At 42.4% G+C, this 15638-nt stretch overlaps 1 protein-coding gene across 2 annotated transcripts in view; it reads left to right on the top strand.

Annotated features, from left to right (window-relative positions):
* The window catches only part of AMPH (amphiphysin), a 184280-nt gene that overhangs the window by 73111 nt on the left and 95531 nt on the right, over nt 1-15638 (top strand). For both annotated transcript variants that reach the window (XM_072599090.1, XM_072599089.1), the window contains exon 2: nt 3649-3729. In XM_072599090.1, coding sequence (XP_072455191.1) covers nt 3649-3729 — 81 coding nt within the window. The remainder of the gene's footprint in view (nt 1-3648; nt 3730-15638) is intronic.

The following is a 15638-nucleotide window of genomic DNA, read 5'->3' as shown; positions in this document are numbered from 1 at the left end:
CCAGTGGAAGGCATCCATTCCAATCAATAAACCAACAAATATTTATGAAGTTGCTAATATGTGCCAGCCACCGGGGATACACATACAAAGGATAAAAATATGCTAAGTGAATCAGCAATTATCAAAATATTGAAAAAATAGAAATGAGAAGGGGGACTGAGGGTGGCCCCTTGGAGAGAGAGCTCGCCGTGGACTCTCAGCATATCACATGACTCCCTGAAACCATCAGTTATAGATCAGGTGAAGATTTGCATTTTTGGAAGGAGTTTCTGCACTGGGATTTCTGTGATAATCACAGGTTCTAAACCAAAATTCAAATATCTATATCTGTTAATATGTATGTGTACAGGCATATATTTATGTATAGATATATGCACACATATATCTACATATATAGATATAGATATATATACTGTGCATATCTACATGTGTAGATATATGTATGTACATATTGATATGGGGGAAAGGAATACACATTTACAGAGCACCTACTGTGTGCCAGCTGTGCTGAGTGCTTTACAAATATGATCTCATTTGATCCCCCCACAACCCTGGGGGGTAGGCACTATTATAAACCCTCATTCTAAATTAAGGAAATTGAGGCAAGCAGAGGTTAAGTGACTTGCACAGGGTCATACAACTGAGAGGCATCTGAAGCTGGCTATGAACTTCCTGTATTTCTGACTCCAGTCTGGCACTCTATCCATCGGGCCACTTAGTTGCTTCAACCATCTTTGTGCCAAGTTCTTCAGGTGTTACCTTTGCTGTTTAAACTGTGAGCTCCTTGGGAGCTGTGATTGATGATAATTATTTGCCTTTCTTGCATCTCTAGCACTTAGCACAGTGCCTGATATCTTTTAGGTGCTTAAGAAGTGATATTTGCTTGATTGATGCTAGCAAAGCCATCACAATGGTGAACTCCATACCCAAAGACCTGTCCTCTCTTTACTTTCTGCACACTTAGCAAGCCTGTGATCTTGGGGAAACCTCTGAGCTATGGTTTCCCCATCTAGTAAATGGGAATAATACCTGCCCTGACTGTGTGAGAATCCAGCAAGAACATAGAGGTGAAATTGTCCAACTCCTTGCCAACGTAAGACTCCAAGCCATGAGAACAGTCACAGCTATGTCTGTAAAGGCCCCTGATGGCCTTGAAGCCTAGAGGTTTGGCCTATGCCTGGAGAAGCTTCCCCGTGGCAAATTCCCAATGAGGAACCAAAGAACTCTAGTGCAGAGACCTGATTGTTAGAAAGCAGTTCCTGACATCAAGTCAAAATGGAGTCCTTTGCAATTGCCACCCAATTCTCCCTGTTCTGGCCTCCAGAGTCAAGTAGAACAAGTTGGATCTCTTTCATATGCCAGCCCTTCTGCTGCTCAAAAGCAGCTCCCATTCCCCACCTCTTGCCCTCAGCCTTCTCTTACTCAAGCTAAGCACCAACAGTACCTTTTAGGAGATCACATATGGTGTGGCATGAACTCAAGGCTGTTTCCAGCCTGGTAGTGCCTCCTCTAGACATCCTCCAGCTCAGCCATGTCCTTTCTCAAGTGTGGTGCCCAGGCCTAAAGGCCAGACTTCACATTGTTGAATTGAATTCAACACATCTTGTTGCGAATTCAATTTAAAAACCACAGATTTAGATCTTCTTACATGCAGCCTTGTAGTCCTTAGCAGCCAGGACTACAAAATGAAAGCAAATTTTTACTTAATTACTGTAAAAAAGCAATCACCTCACAAAATGATTTTCATTAGCATGCCTTTTACAATGCCCACTTCAGCTTTGTTCTCATTTTTTTTACTCAGCAGTGTCAGCATCAGTCAGTCATCAAACGTGTTGAAGGGTCTACAGCAGGCCAGGGATTGTGTCTAGTATCTCTGAATTTACCTGATCATTTTAAATGATCAGGAAGCTGATGATTCCAAGGATTGGGCTCTTCTTGAAAGTTCACATTCCTTAGCAACCTATTCCACAGCCATTGCTGGCTGCTTAAATTAGGACATGGCCAATTCTCTCTCCAGTGCCTATGTAATTGCATTCATTTGGGAGCTCCTCCAATGAAACCTTTCTCAACCCATCTCTGACTCCCCATCCTTTAAGTCTCCTGGCCATGTTCTGCCCAAAGTTGACCGTAGAAGGTACATACAGTGTGCTGGGAGCCTTCTTCAATGTCTCCTGGCATTGTGAAAGTACCAGCAGAACACTGGCTGCCTGCCTCTCCTCCCTTGCTCTCACCACATGGTCAGCCCGTCTTCTCTTTCTGTTGCACAATTTCTGGGTATCATCCTATATTCTTGTTCTTTGGAGTCCCTCCTTGGTTATGTTGTAGCCTGCTCATTCCTACGTGGCTAGTGTTCATAATATGCATCTTGAGTTCTTTGGAGGCAGTGCTGTTTAATATCTCACTCCCATACAGAAAAATGTTAATATTGAAAAGGTAGACCTTTGCTTTGAGGGGAAACTCAGGAGCAGTGGGAGAGTTTCACAGTTTCCTGAATTCAAGCCAGCCTTCTCTTCTCCTCCTTTTAAAAAGTGACTCTGATTTGTAAGAATATAATGCATTTATAGGATTAGGGAAAAACCGTTGGCAAATATGTCCACTTATTGTTGAGTCTGAGGAGTAAAAAGCCTTTCCCATCTGGTACCTTTAGGTTCCTTTAAGAGTGGGGGAGTGTGGTTGGTAGGTAGACTGGCTAACAATCATACTTAGATACTTGGATGCTTAAATGGATCTCTAACCTCATCAGTGAGAATACTGCTGCCATCTGTGCATTCGACAAGCCTGTATCTTACCATTATCCCTCCAAAGACTATAACCAGGGCCCAGGAACCCTTCTGCTCATTTATTTGACAATAAAAATAATGGCAATGATAGTTGAGATTTACATGATATTTCAAGGTTTACAAACACCTACATTGTCCTGTTCTATTATTCTTCCCATTTTACAAATGAAGAAACTGAGGCTGAAAAGTTGTCACAATTTATAGAGTAATATGTCGTACCAAGGTAGAATTGGAACCCAGATCTTTCTGACTCCATGTGCATTATTTTAGCAACTGTTCCAGCTACCTTCTTGACATGTCCTGAATACCAGTGTACTACTCAGACTGTTTGTCAGTTATCCATCTTTCTGGCTCCATAACTATCTTCGCTTTTTGCCATCACACATGCCCATTGAAATTTCTCTTAAACAAACCTGGGCAACTAGATGGCACAGTGGATCAAGTGCTGGCCCTAGAGTCAGGAAGACTCATCTTTCTGAATTCAAATGTGACCTCCGATACTTACCAGCTATGTGACCTTGGGCAAGTCACTTAACACTGTTTGCCTCAGTTTCCTACTCTGTTCAATGATCTGGAGAAGGAAAAGGCAAACCACTCCAGTATCTCCTAAGCCTTCAATTTAGGTCCTAGTCAGGGCTCTATATGACATCCCTAGAAGGCTGCCCATCAGGTGATGAACTTTCTTATCTTAGCTACCTAAGAAACACATAAAACTATACGACAGCTATTTGCAAACACAAGAATTCTGCTCTCATTAAGATAACAGGATCTTTCAGAAAAGTTCTCTTGTGCTAAGCTTGAGACTGCAATGACTGGTTTTCCTTAAAGAACATTATGAGAATGACATTTTGTTTTCTTTGTGTACCAGGTTCTTCAGAAACTCGGCAAAGCTGATGAAACAAAAGATGAGCAGTTTGAGGAATATGTACAGAACTTCAAACGGCAAGAGGTGAGTCCCTGGGCATCTGCTCGGTTTTGCTGAATTCTCCAGTGGTTTATGTGTGACTCAGATGCATTCAGACTCATCAGAGAGGGCAGGCAAGGTTCCTGCAGGTGCCAAGAGCAGGAAGGACCTTTGCAAATGTTTCATAGAAACTGGGCTCAACTCCAAAAGATCGAATAGGAAGAAGACCCCTGATTTCAGATGGATTCAGTCCAGGATCTTTGCAAAACTGATAACCAACTTGCCTAAAAGGAATGACAGGACTTTTTAAATATGCTAAGACTTTTATTTGTGTATTACAGAAAATTCTGCCCAGCTTGTCTCTTGTTGCAAAGATCCTTCAATAGGTGGCTATGCTCAGTGAAGTATAATTACTGTAGCAGATGTAACTCATTTACATGGCATACCCAAATCCCACACTCCAAAAAGATTTCTGGAGCCTAAGGAGGCTCTTTTAGAAGGTCCTTCAATACCAGATTTTTAAACTGGAATCTCCTACAAGGCAGGGACTTAATTGACTTCGTATGATGGGGTCATATGCTGGCTAAATTATAATAAACAAATTCAATTCTGCTGATTTACTGGATCTGAAAATGAGAAAGAAAATAGTTAAGTTTAAAAAGGAAATCAAAGTATAATAGTTGGGAAATGAAATGATCCTTCAAAACTTTAATGGGATGGCTGGATCAAATGTAGTAGAGAGTAGCAAAGGTGGGAAAGTCACTGGCAGAGAAAAGATAGCAATGGGAGACAAGTGGGCTGCTATGGGTGAGGAGTATTGCATGTACCATCACTTATAGTTGGTATGGTGGTTGATTTTGCTTACCTTTTTTTAAAAAATTGTGTTTAAGAGAAGGATCCCTAGTTTGGGGGGATGGGAATATGAGAGTTGACTGATTCAAGAGAAGAGAAATGAATAAAACTTTAATAAGAGGTATGGGAATTGGAAAAATAGGACCTGGGACCCATTTTAAATCTCTTTTAGACAGTATGACAGTGCATGACTTGGGTCCCTTTGTTATACTAGCCTGACCCAAAGAAGACAATGGGGTCAGGAATTACAGGTACCCAGGAAGCTATAGCAAAATAGAACTGCTTAAAAATCAAGCTCCAGAGTCTCAGTGATAACATTTGAACTTGACAACTAGCTTAGAAAGATTGTCTTCATTGTGTCTGATGGCTGTGGCAAAACAGAGCTTTGTACTGTTGGCCCATCCTATTACTTCCTTTCCTTGGAGAACCCAGGTGGGTTTTCTTAGGTCATAGGAAATCCTTCTGTCCCTTTTCTATAGGAAGGGCTTACCTGGTCAATGCCACTTAACCCTGTGGAGCAGCCCATCTCTAGTTCAATGTTAGAGTCTCTTAACCCCTGGTTTCGAGGGTCTGGTGACCTCTAACATAGGCACACTCAAGAGAAGAGGAAGAAGATGAGAATATGACTTCCATTGCCATCACTCTCCTGAAACAAAGACCACTAATGCTAGTCTGATTACCAAATCCTTTACACTAAGTCTGTAGTTCAGCAGTGCAGCAGATAGAGCACTGGACCTGGAGTCAGGAAGACTTGAGTTCAAATCTAACCACAGACACTTACTAGCTAAGTGATCCTAGGTAAGTCAGCCTCTGGCACAGTTTCCCCACTGATAAAATGGAGGTAATAATAGCCACTAGCTATTAGGGTTGTTGTAGGATAGAGATAATATTGATACAAATAAGATGATATTGGTAAACTTTGCAAGCCTTAAAGAGTTATATAAATACTAGCAGCAGCAGGGACAGCATCATCGTCACTGTCACCGTCATCAATCCCCCTTGAGCTCTTAACCTCAAGGATACAGATGTTGCTGATTTTGGTGACGCAACATTTTGCTTGCCTAGTCCTTGGTTCACCCCATTCTTAAGACCTTGGGCAGCTTGCCTTAAGGACTGAGGCACTGGGCTTTTCTAGGGATACACAGAACAGGGGAGCATGAACATAGACACAGAAGCAGAGCCACCCAAGTAACCAGTCTCTCCAGAGCTACATGTATCTATTCAAAGAGGTCTCCCTTGACCCTCTTCCTCCAGTTAACACATTCAGTTTATTGACAAAGGACAAAGATCAGTTTAGACACTTGAATCTAGAGGCCTGGGTTTGCCAGCTTTCATGTGTTACCTTCAGACTACATCAGAGTCGGAGAGTCCAAGGTTACTATCAGGGCTATTGGCAGTATTTGGACAGGGAGGTCCTGAGCACCCATTAGAGGTCGAAAATTTAATTATGTCTATCTTGCTCCCTCTCTGTGCCAATACTGAGAGAGGAAAAATGGGAAGGAGGCTATAAGCATAGTGGAAAGACAATGTGACCCCTGTTTACAGCTTACCCAGCTTGAGGATTTACTCACTGTCCTTTTAAAAAATATTCCAGTAAGTGTCTGGAGAGTTGGTGCATCCCTCAGAGACAACCAGTTATTTTCACTTGGATTTTTCCTGTTATAAAACATGCCTGCTTAATGAAATTTTAATATCCCAATGATCTAGAAGCCCAACCTTTGAATGTACAATGCTGAGTTGGTTGTTTCCAGGAGAAGGAAGCATTTGGCATGGTTTATGCAGGGTGACCTTTCACTGCATCTCTCTGGGTTCTGTTGACTGGGCAGACTCAGATTGATGGTATCCCTGAGGAGTGAGACAGCCATGGAGTCAGGTGACTGTTAGCCAGGAATTGCTGGGTTTCCTATTCCTACCTCCAAAGCCAAAAGGGGATGACTTTTTGTGATCTTTCTCTAGCATTTATGCTAGTCAATAGAGAATGAAAGCAACAACCAAAACAATGATAAGTATTTATTAAGCATCTGGTAGATACCAGACACTGTGCTAAGCCAGATAATCCATGCTCCCCAGGATCAATGCTCATGGTCTGATGGGGCAGACAGCATGGAAGGAACTACACATAAATGAGCTATGGGCAGAATAAATTGGAACGAATCAACAGAGGGAAGGCACTAGTGTTAAGGAAGATCAAGGAAGACCTCTTGCAGAAGATCGGATGTTAGCTGGGACTTGTAGGCAGTCAAGGAATACAAGAGATGGAGATTATGAGGGAGAGAATTCCAGACATGAGGAACAACCAGAGAAAGTGCCCTGAATGAACAGATGGAGTGTTTGTTTGAAAAACAGCAGTGAGGCCATTGTCTCTGGATGGAAGAGTATATGGAGGGAGGAGTGTAAAGTGTAAGAAGATTGGAAATGTAGGAGGGGGACTGCTTATAAAGGGCTTCGAATGCCAACTAGTGGATTTTTTATATTTGCTCCTAAGGTGAAGAGTAGTGGAAAAGTGGGGGTGGCAAGGGTGGCATTTCAGTTTTAAATTTTCTGGATTGAGAAATATTTCAATATTATGGAGGAATAATTGAACTCTTTCTTTTCCAGAGATTTTAGCACATTCCCAGAAATTCCAGCTAGAATTGTAAACTTGAGGAGATTTGAACGAGAAAATATAACTCTTAAAAGCCAAGTGTAGCATTTTAGAAGGATATAGCCAATTATATATATATATGTTAGGTGCCCACTATGTGCCAGGCACTCTTCTTAGCTCTGGAGATGCAAAAGGTTAAAAAAACAGCTCCCACTCTCAAGGAGTTCACAATCTACTGGGGGTGATAACCTGCAAACAATTATGTACAGAGAAGCTATATACAGGATGAATAAGATTAAATTAACAGAGGGAAGATACCAGAATTAAGGCAGATCAGCAACTGCTTCTTGTAGAAGATGGGATTTTATCTGTGACTTGAAGGAAGGCAAGGAAATCAGAAATGAGGATTAAAAGCATTCCAGGCATGAGGGACAGTCAGAGACAAACCTGGATTCTGGAGATGGAGGGTCTTGTTTGAGGAACACCTAGGAGGCCAGTGTTATTGGAGCAAAGAATATGTCTATGGGAATAAGGTACAAGAAGACTGGAAAGATAGGAAGGGGCTGGGTTATGAAGGGCTTTGACTGCCAAAAAGAAGGTTTTCTAACTGATCCTAGAGGTAATAGGGAGCCACAGGAGTTTATTGAGTAGGAGTGACATGGTCAGAGGTGCATATTAGGACAATCCCTCTGGTAGCTGGATACAGGATGGGGTGGAATGGGGAGAGACTGGAGGCAGGCAGACCCCTATCCCCCAGCTGCTGCTGCAATAGTCCAGGTATGAGGTGATAAGGGTCTGCACCAGGGTGAGGGCAAGGTCAGAGTAGAGAAAGGGGTGTATTTGAGAGATGCTACAGAGGTGACATCTAATAGACCTTGGCAACATGCTGAGGTAAGATAAATTATTTTTTGTGTTTGTCCTTCATTCTTGAAGAGGACCATGACATCAAGATGATGACATGACTTGCCCTTGACTTTGATTTGAGTGAGGGAGGGCTATGCAAGGTCAATAATATAAAGTAATTTGAAGAGGGAGAAGGCACTTAGTCTGGGGAGATCATGAAAGCCTTCCCAGAGGAGATAGGCTGAGACCTGAGCCTTGAAGAAGCACACAGCTTCAGCGTGGTTGGGATGACAAGGGAGGGGCAACAGCTTATTCAAAAGCAAAGAGACTGGAAATGAGAGTGGCAAGTGAAATAATGAATAGCCCAGTTTGGCTATTAAGTCAAGTTGGCAGGATAAATCATAGCGTAAGATTGTGGAGGATTTGATCACTAGATTGGGGTGGGGGGGAGTTGTATCTGATACTAGAAGTAATAAGGAGTGAGCAAAGTTTTATGAGTTAGGAATATGATATTAGTGACCTGTACATTAGGAATATTGTGTTAGTAACTGGGATGGAAGTTATGGTTGGATTAGAAGTAATTAGTTGGGTTAGAATTTGGATCAGAAATAATTCATTCCAGTTGTCCAGATGAGAGCCAAGAAGAAGCTGGGTCATAGCAGCCAATGGAGAAGAGGGTGCCCAGGCAAGAGAGTGCTATCAGGTCTCAAAGACTTCAGAGCATTTGTGGTCATTGGTAACCACTGAGCATTAATTCTTTATCAAGGGCCATGAATAGATTTCAAGAGGTCTGCCTTGCTCAGTAAATGTCATTGTCTCCCTACTACCTCTACCATCACGTGCGGACTCCTCTGTTTTTCATTTAAAGCCCATCACAGTGGCTCTAACCCACCTTCTCAGGCCCAATTTGTGTTTCTCCCTCTAACACACTATCTAGAACTGAGCCAGACTGGGCTTCTTGCTTTTCCTCGCACTTGATACTCCATTGTCCATTGCTGTCCATTTGGACTGAATGTCCTCTCTTCCTAGAATCCACTTTTTCTTTCTTCCCTTCCCTTCTTTGAATGGCAAAGCTCAGCTCCAGAGCCAGCTTTACTTAAAGGTTTCCCTTTGTCATGTCACTAAAGCTTCTCCCTCTAAAATAACCTTCTATTCATCATGTGTGTAGCTTGAATATGCTTGTACACAGAGATGTTATTTTCCCACAGGAGAATGTAAGTGCCTTGAGAGCAGGGATGGTTTCATTTTTGTCTTCATTGTCCCAGTGCTTGACAAATAGTAGATGCCTAATAACTGCATGTTGATAGAAGGATGAAGCATAATCAAAAGGCATTATTTCCTATGGAAAGCATGCATTTATATCTAGTGCCTTGGCACTATATACATCCTTTCTCCTGTGCTAGACCCAATGTCCAAGGCCCTGGTCCTTTTGGCATCTACTGCAGCATGGGCTGGCATACTTGCCTAGTGTCTTGTCCTGCATCCAGAGATGGCTTGCTTCTTGAATCACTATTTGCATATTTGTCTTCCATTCCTAATTTCATCTCCATCACATTAGATCGTAAACCCCTTGAAAGCAGGAAGAGAATGGATTCTGAATGAAAAAAAAATATATCTGATGTCTCGCCTAGGGGCTGATTATGAGTTCAATAAACGTCTGTTAAATTAAGTTGAGTTATTATCCTCCTGAGACTAATATGAACCATGAATGGAAATGAGAATACTTTCCATTTCTGCATAGATTACAGCCAACTCACCCTATAGAGATAGTTGGGACCATATTTCTCAGGAGCTCATGAATAAGTAACTCTTCTGTCCTCAAAAAACAAGTGGTTAGATTCAGGATTTCTAGTTAGAAAAGACTTCATTTTATATTCCCTTGGTTTTCTTGCCAGTGATAACCCAAAGGCTACTGCTTCTGTAGTGATATGTGGGCCTTAGAGGAAACGAGGTGGGTAGAAATTTAACAAGCAAATAAATTTATGTTCTTATGCAAAAAGTGGAAAATAAATGATCTTATAAAATACCAACAAAGCAAGGTACAAATAGCCGCATTGCTAATGTCTCAGAGATGGGGATTAAATATGTATGAAGACCAAACCTGGATGGAGTGCTCTCTCTTCAAATGCTGGAAGGCCAAGGATTCATGAGAACACCTCTTAGCTAGGGCCAACAAAGGCCACATAAAGAGGTCTTGGCCATGTTCACAGGGTGACCAGTCTTTGTTCTGTCTGTGATGAGTGTGGAGAGAGGAGTCTGTGAGGCGGGGAGAGGGGCAGGGTTGAAGAGGGAAAGAATAATGCAGTTCATGAAACAAGAAACCCAGGTGACTCCGCCCTATGGAGGACTGTGACTCGGAGGCTGAATTTGCCCTTGATACACCTGCACAAAAGACAATTGCAAACCAAATCAGAATTTTTTTAATTAAAATTTTTTTCTGTTAAAAATATTTTTTCTCTCCTTCTCACCTTTCCCCTCACCACTACAAAAAGGAAAGAAAAAGAAAATCAAAACCTTGATAACAAATATGCAGAATCATAGAAAACAAATTTCTGGGTGAAAGTTATCCTCTTTACAGAAAATAGGATCCCCAATCAGGGAATCCCACAGAAGAGTGTCACAGTCAGATGGGACCTCAACAAACGCTGAATCCAGCTCATTCTCAAACAAAGATCCCTGCCACTTATCCCACAGGTGACCCCCGCAGCGTCTGCTTGAAGATCTTCAAAGAAGGGGACGCCCCTCACCCCTCTTCAGGCAGTTGATTCCACTTTGGGAAACCTCTGATTGTTAGGAATTTTCTCCTGACCTTGATGCTAAATTTTATTCCTTAAAATTTCTACCCATTATTCTTAGTTTTGCCTAGAAAGCACTATAGATATCTTATCTCCCATCTCCAGGTCTTTGCACAGGTTCCTGGAACTTGCCTATTTGGTCATTCTTGTCAATTTTGTGATGACAACTGACCCTAGAAAGGTAGCTTGTTATAGTGGATAGAGAAAAGCCTCAGAGTAATAAGGTCTGGGCTCATATCCTTTCTGTTATGCCTATTAGCTGTGTGTCCTTGGCTAAGTCCATGAACCTTTCACTGCCCCTGGTGGAGTACCGACTGGTCTGCTTTGGTAGAGGGAGTATTCTAAGCTTACATGTCATTGGGCAAAACAGATCTTCTCCAAAATGGACCTCATCATTCAAGCTCAAATAAAGATGTTCAAGCAGAGTTTGATGAATTCCCTTGATTTGGAGCTGAGCTTACCAGACCTATTGGGCAGATCTGATTAAAACTGCCTATTGATTATTTATAGACTGCTTTGTTTCTTTCTTCTGGTTTTGATACTTTAAATTAATGTGACATTATTATAAGGCTGACACTTGAGGAATGGACCCTTCTGTAGAGGGATGACTATCTTGATGTAGAACTCATGAAAAAAGAATAAAGACATTTGCATTTGTGAATTAACATAAGGAAGGATTAAAGCTCCACAGGTTCTATGATCCCATATTTAAAACACAGTGTAATTTCTCATTTGGGCCCTAGCCTTGACATGCATTTGGGGTAAAAATCTCCAGAAATCTTTCACAGTTCTTCTGGCTTATTTCCATATCCAAGGAAATTCGGGAGACATCAATATCTGGCTAATTCTTCTCTCCCCTAAGGTACCCCAGGTACTATGTAAGAATTCAGACTAACAGACACTGAATCTATGGGATAGAATTTATTCAGCTCAATAAAAAATGATAAATATTCCTGTATGTCCATTGTCCACCAGGAAAACTCACTTCTGTTTCCACGATCTTATTTGAAAAATATTTCCCATTGTCTAAATAGCAGCACTCCCTTTGTAGCACAAGTTTCTAAGGGAGAACTTAGAGTATGAGATAGGATGATCTCATGGGGATACTAGGATAAGGAACCAGTCCTGTCCCAGATACTCACTGCTCGTGTGACCTCTCAGGTCTTAATTAAAATCATCAAAGGTGAAAAAATCAAGAGGGGGCTGGACTTTGGAGTGCGAAAGACCTGAGTTCAAATCCTGCCTCAAACATTTAATTGTCTGACTCTGGGCAAATGATTTCACTTCATTCAGATTGAGTTTCTTTGTAAAATGGAGATAATGATGGCTCCTATATCCCAGGCTGTTGTGAGGATATGATGTGATTGCACATGCAAAGTACTTTGCAAACCTCAAAGCACTTCTGGAAGTTCAACTACTGGAACTCCTGTCTCGCTTCCTAATTGTAGAAGGCGCTGCTCCCATTGAGATCTCGTAGCTTTCTGGTTTTCCTGGTGTTTCGTTGGTGATGGTTCTAGGAGAGTGGATGGAATAGTTTTGCCTTTCAAAAAGATCCCACCTCCATTCCATTCCGTTCCATTCTATTCCATTCCGTTCCTGCTTGGCTCCCTCCAGGGAGCTCTCGTTGAATGTGCTATGTTTAATATGGAGCTAGAATATTTCAGTCACGTTACTGATGATTTCCCTGAAAAGTTGCCCTCATTCTGGGGAATTCAATAAGGCCATTTGTCAGATGCACCCAGAATCCCAGAGCATGGAAGGACCCCAGAGGTCATCGAGTTTGGAATGTCATGAACAAGAAAACCCCCAACAAGTGCCTTCAATGAAGAGTGCCACCTCCTAGGACAAACCCTTCCACTTTCCCAAAGGTCAAATTGCCCATTAGTTCATTCAGCAAGAATTTGCTAGGCCACTACTGTGTGCCAACCACTGGGCTAGGTTCCAAGAACACAAACACACAAGCCACACAAATACATCAACCCCTCTCTGTGGGGGAGCTTATATTTTACTGGTATAACTTGCATTCAAATAAATAAATGCAATATATACAAAGTAACTTTAGGAAGAGAAGGGCTGGAGAAGGGCATCAGAAAAAGTCTCATTCAGGAGCTTTGCTTTGAAGGAAACTAGTAATTCCAAGAGACAGAGGGGAGAAAGGGAAGGCACTCCAGGTATAGGACTCAGCCTGGGCAAAGGTGGAGAGATGGGAGATGGAATATCATGAATATAAATGAAGGAATGAAAAGCTTATATTAAACACTTCCCATGTGTCAAGTACTGTGCTAGGTGCTAGGAATACATACACAAAAGCCAAGTGGACTCTGCCCTCCAGGAGCTTATATTCTAATTGTAGAGCTGACACCCAAAGGGAGGTGGTAGTATGAGAGGAAGTGATGCTACTTTCCATGTCCAACCAGGTTGATCTATGGCCAGGAAAGTTTCCATGCCCATCCCCAAATCCTCTATAGCTTTAGAAAAACACAGAGCCAGCACTCCAGTGGCCTAGCCCAAGTACCCAGGTTCACAATATCATTTGCCCCTAGTTCCCAGAGGAAATGACATCCCACTTCACCACCTCCTTTCCCCTTCTCCCTTATGTACCTTCTCCACTAAATGATGCCAGCTTTCGGATGCTTTCACTCTGTGTCCTTATGTGTCTGCTGTCCTTGCTGCACACGGTGAGCCAGGGAAATTGTAAATGAGCGAGCTCCTGCAGGCTTCTCCTTTGACAGGCTTTTGTCCTCAAGCTTGTCAGTGATCTATTAACTTGTCACACTGCGAGGCCTGCTCTGGAGCCCTGGGGACTGCCTGCCTGCTTCTCCAGAGTCTAGAGGCTCACCAGCTAAAGCATGCTTTGATCCTAAGTGATTGCAGAATTACAGTCGTATTAGTTATCGGTTAGTGAGGTCCCCATTATGCACTCATTAAACCCCATCTCTTTGATAATTTATTTCCTTCCAAACTTCAAACGTTGCCAGAGATTTTGTTAACATAGATCTTAAGCCTGAGTCCAATTTAATTAACTCTGGGGAATTAAACCAATTTGACATTTGATATTTTGCTCCTAACTTTATTCTCCTCCTGCACTTATTATAAGAGGAAAAATTTCTGCAAATACCAAAAATAAGCACATATCTCCTGGGGTGGCCACTTCTCCATCAACCCATGGTTGCCAAGCAAATGGAAGTCTGCTTGCAGACTGGGTGCAGATGCAAGAGACAGATAGAGGGCAAAAGCTGGGGCATCTCATTCTTCTGGAGAGAAGGGGAGAATATGTACCAACAGACCAGGGCAGGCTAGCAATCAGCCCTTGGACTAGTATGCCCTTCTATCAGTCTTGTATGTCTTAGAGGTTTGGGCTTTGAGGTAGAGGCACAAGTGTCCAGAATTTGTTCTAGCTATCAACCTTAAAGTTGTGCTTCTTCTCAGTCCCTGACCATGGGTACCTGAGTGAACTCTGAGGTCGAGACTTGATCTTGGACTGCTAATAGAACAGTGGGCAGAAAGACCCAAGGTGAATTTGTCCTTGATGTAATAGGAACAGTGTCTTAACAATGGGAACTGTTGTGTGGTCCTCCTTTGTGATTACTCCAAACTGTCCCCTCCATTCACACTCCAAACTACTCTCTCCATGCATACTCCACACTGCTCTTTCTCCATGCTCACTCCATACTGTTCTCTCTCCACTGATGCTGTGTGAGGACCCACACCCAGTTCTAGATCTATCTCCCTCCCTTCCCTGGCCATTCACTTTTACTGTTACCCTGTGGTCTCTCCATCTGACTATACCAAATACCATTAAAGTACCAGAGAGGAAACTGTATTCACAGGCTGAAGTCCTGGATCGGTGTTCTAGGTCTGTCACAACTATCTTTGTGAGCGTGGGGAATTTATATCAGCTCTCAGAGCCTCAGTTTCCTCAGTTTCACTCTGGCTCTACCTTTCTGTGATTTTGCAATTTCTCCATGGAAGTTTTGAGGGTGGAGTGGGGTGAGAATTTGTAGAAGAGGTGAAATAGAGTTCCACCAGTCTTGTCCCATGTCTCAAATATAACCCTTCCACGATATGGAGGAGAGAAGAAGGAGTTCTTGGTAAATGGTCTCAATTAGTTTCTGTGAAATTTTACAGTTCTGTATGACAGTAGATTCAGGTATTTCTTCTATCAATTAGTACCTCCTTTGTTGGAAGTTTTTTGCTGCCCTCAGACCCCAAGCTGGCCCCCTCTCCAATTCCAGGAATTCAGGTCTGTGTCTAGCACAGCCAAGTCAAAGAAGCTGCTGACGTTGGCCATACATTTGGACAATCTGCAGCATGCCAGGAGTATCACTTCTGAATGACTTAAGCTAGTTGTTGGCCATGCTCAGGGTTGTCCTCCTGAAAGGCAGAGCTGGCTTCTGTCCGCCCCCTCTCCTGGGCAAGTTCTGTTTTTCATGGACAAGAAGAACAGACTACTCATGTTCTATTCTTAATAGGGAACAACTTTACCATCTGGAACTGGTGTCCTCGTCCTTGTCATTCAGTCTCCTAGTTCAGCTGCCTGGGGAATATCAGTGCAGCTCACCCCCTACTCCCACCCCTATGAGAACTGTCATCTGGCTGATCCAGAACTGATACAGTAAAATTAGAAGTAGAAAAGACCCTTCAAGGCCTTTTGTGACCAGTATGAATTCTGGATTATACCATTAAACTTGGGTAATTCACCCAGAACTTTTCAAAGATTCATATATTCTATTTTTATACCTACTGGACCAAAGGGACAGGTGGTTTTTTATCCCTAAGACATTTATCTAGTCCTGTAACCCTTCCTAGAACATGAGTTGGCCATGCCAATCTTGTGATCCTTGGATAGCCAGTTCCTTTTTACTAAAAGGGGTCTATTT

Source organism: Notamacropus eugenii, chromosome 3, assembly GCF_028372415.1.
Source record: "Notamacropus eugenii isolate mMacEug1 chromosome 3, mMacEug1.pri_v2, whole genome shotgun sequence".
Classification (NCBI taxonomy): Eukaryota; Metazoa; Chordata; class Mammalia; order Diprotodontia; family Macropodidae; genus Notamacropus; species Notamacropus eugenii.
The sequence above is the reverse complement of the archived record's forward strand: the minus strand, read 5'-3'. Positions and strand labels throughout refer to the sequence as shown.